The sequence below is a fragment of the Dipteris shenzhenensis genome, chromosome 26 (genome assembly GCF_047967505.1).
Source record: "Dipteris shenzhenensis isolate YYH24624 ecotype China chromosome 26, Dip_SZ_1.0, whole genome shotgun sequence".
Taxonomy (NCBI): domain Eukaryota; kingdom Viridiplantae; phylum Streptophyta; class Polypodiopsida; order Gleicheniales; family Dipteridaceae; genus Dipteris; species Dipteris shenzhenensis.
Window position 1 is genome coordinate 31,093,160 of NC_141621.1, and position 2,481 is coordinate 31,095,640.

Below are 2,481 nucleotides of genomic sequence, written 5' to 3' on the forward strand. Positions count from 1 at the left end.
AGAAGAGCGACAATTTCCATAGATTTAATTCTATCTATATTGATCTTCTTAAAGACATCACACCTACAAATATAATACAATTTGTCCAACATTCGGCAATGCTCATGTACGTTAAAGCATTTTGCGACAGTTATTCGATTGAGTAGAAGGCCCGTAAAGTCTCGTGCTATAGAAATTTGTGCGTCTCCCACTCAGTATAAATATAATTCCTTTCATCGAACGTTGTCTCATCAGTTCGTTTCTTTCTTGTCTCCTCATCTTTAGCAAGTTATGGCCAAGTTCTCTCGCAAGCTCGATTTCCTTCCCATCGTCAGCGTCGGAGACGTGAACGTCGATTGGCTCGAAACTGACAAGGGCCATGTCTTTCAGCTCGATCTGCCAGGTAACAGTTTAGTGTGCCCATTGTCCTTCCAAATATTATTCGAGCTGCATGATCTGTGCACATGAACTTGTCCTCCAGCGGAATTAGTCTTCATAGTGGGTGCTATGAATTTATACCGAGTCTGCAACTTCGTTGGCGACTTGCCACTGCGCATTTCTTGCTCTCCACCCCCGATTAGCGTGTTTCGGGGCGTGCATTAGCAATCATTCAGCCTGACCCTTGATCGATGCATTCCAGGTTCGACCAAGGAGGACGTGAGCGTGCAAATCCTGCCGGAAAATATTCTTCAGATCTGCGGAGTGCACATGGAGAAGGACGATGTGGTGCTGGGCAAAGTTCATCTGTTAGAGCGACCGCGAGGAACCTTTCTGCGCCAGTTCAAGCTACCAGAGGATGTGCTGGTTGACGAAGTGAAAGCTCAGGACGAAGATGGTGTGGTGACGATCACCATACCCAAGAAGAAACCACTAGTGCGGACTATTTCGATTTCAAGCAAGATATAGCTATCGCGGGGAGTAGAGAGCCGCAGGTCTTTGTATGGGGTGTCCATGGACGTATCACAGCTCAGTCTCCTTCGATGCTATGAAGCGTGTTTTCTTCTTTAGTGCTATGAAGAGAGTTTTCTTCTTTAGAGGTCAATCCTATGAGAGTATTTCTTCTTTATAGTCAATCCTATGAAGAGTGTTTAGTAAGAGTGTTTCTTTCTTTATAGTTCGAGAAGGTTAATAACGTCTCTCTTTTGTTTCTTTTTATATATCTTTATTAGCACTACTTTTACTCTTTCGTTTCTTTTTGGCCTGGCCCTCGTGGGTAGGCCTTAGCAATAGTTTGGCCTCCAAAGAGAAAAATCAAGTATTTCGTTATTTTTATGTTCACTTTTTTTTGGCATATATTGATTGAAGGAGCATATGAGAATCCCATGAAATTCTCCACACCCCTCTCTCTCTCTCTCTCTCTCTCTCTCTCTCTCTCTCTCTCTCTTCTTCTTCTTCTTCTTCTTCATCCCTTCAAATCCTCCACCTTTTTCTCCCCCCCCTTTCTCTCTCTCTCTCTCTCTCTCTCTCTCTCTTCTTCTTCTCCTTCTCTCTCTCTCTCCGCTTGCAATTCGCCCCCTTTTTCGCTCACCATCTAAGATAGGCCACATTAATGAAATTCATCTTGTTATACATCTTTATTAGTAGTCCCTCTGAAGAGGCCACTGCTATAGTGGAGAATTGGATTCTTTTGTTTCTTTTTTCTACATTTCCTTAGCATTGCTTATGAAGAGGAATTGCTATAGTGGAGAATTATAATCTTCCTATAAAAAGAGTCAATCGACTTGTGTATCTCAAACTACCTTTTATAGAAATGGCTTTTGTCTTAAAGGTAAAAATTGCCTTTGAATAGCCAAACACTCTAGAAAATCATGTGCTTTCTCCTTTGCAACCAAAAATGCCCACTTTATCACCCACTATACTAGAAGCATGCACTGTGCACTCTTGTTTTGGTTAGTATTTTAAGCATGGACATCTCTCTCTCTCTTTCTCTCTCTCTCTCTCTCTCTCTCTCTCTCTCTCTCCTCTTTCATCCAAGTACTTGAGTCCCCTATAATACACATACTCGTAACTCCTTGCTCTAAATAAACTACAAGGAGTCCTCTAGAGAATTTATACTCCCTTGGTTTTTGTTGTTTGGGCCTTAGAACTTGCATTATTGCACTTTAGTAAAACTATAGGCAAGGACAAAAGCATCTCCTTTTTTGCATAAATAATCTATTAAGATATTGTTTTAAGCCCATCATCCATGTGATTGTGTAAATAGTAAGGTCCATTCAATTACTTTTCGTTTGATTACTTCTAGTAAGATCTATTCAATTACTTCTCCTTCAAAACCTAAAGCTGCACATAGAGTGGTTCAAATACGGTGCCGTTTTTCCTTGTTCTTCTATCAAACTTGATATACACTCATAGGAGCACTCTTCCTTCCCATTAATCCAAGTTAATCATGGAGGTTTGCCTCTAGATTCAAGCTAGCACTTATTTAGGCACTTGATATTTGCAAAAGCATGTTGAACTTGATTTCTTCTTTATGAGATAAATGTCGTTTCTACTGTGCATCAA

General features: G+C 40.7%; 1 protein-coding gene across 1 annotated transcript; it reads left to right on the forward strand.

The window, feature by feature from the left end:
• Window positions 1–225: 225 nt before the first annotated feature.
• Window positions 226–1,054, forward strand: LOC147884954 (18.1 kDa class I heat shock protein-like). Its single transcript, XM_087397941.1, has 2 exons — window positions 226–382; window positions 620–1,054. Exons 1-2 carry the CDS (start codon window positions 271–273, stop codon window positions 883–885), a joined length of 378 nt encoding a protein of 125 aa, XP_087254067.1. The 5' UTR covers window positions 226–270; the 3' UTR covers window positions 886–1,054.
• The last annotated feature ends 1,427 nt before the right edge of the window (window positions 1,055–2,481 follow it).

Coding starts and splice junctions, on each gene's coding strand:
- LOC147884954 (XM_087397941.1), top strand. CDS start 271: ATGGCCAAGTTCTCTCGCAAGCTCGATTTCCTTCCCATCGTCAGCGTC. Junction 383..619: donor CTTTCAGCTCGATCTGCCAG/GTAACAGTTTAG, acceptor GATGCATTCCAG/GTTCGACCAAGGAGGACGTG.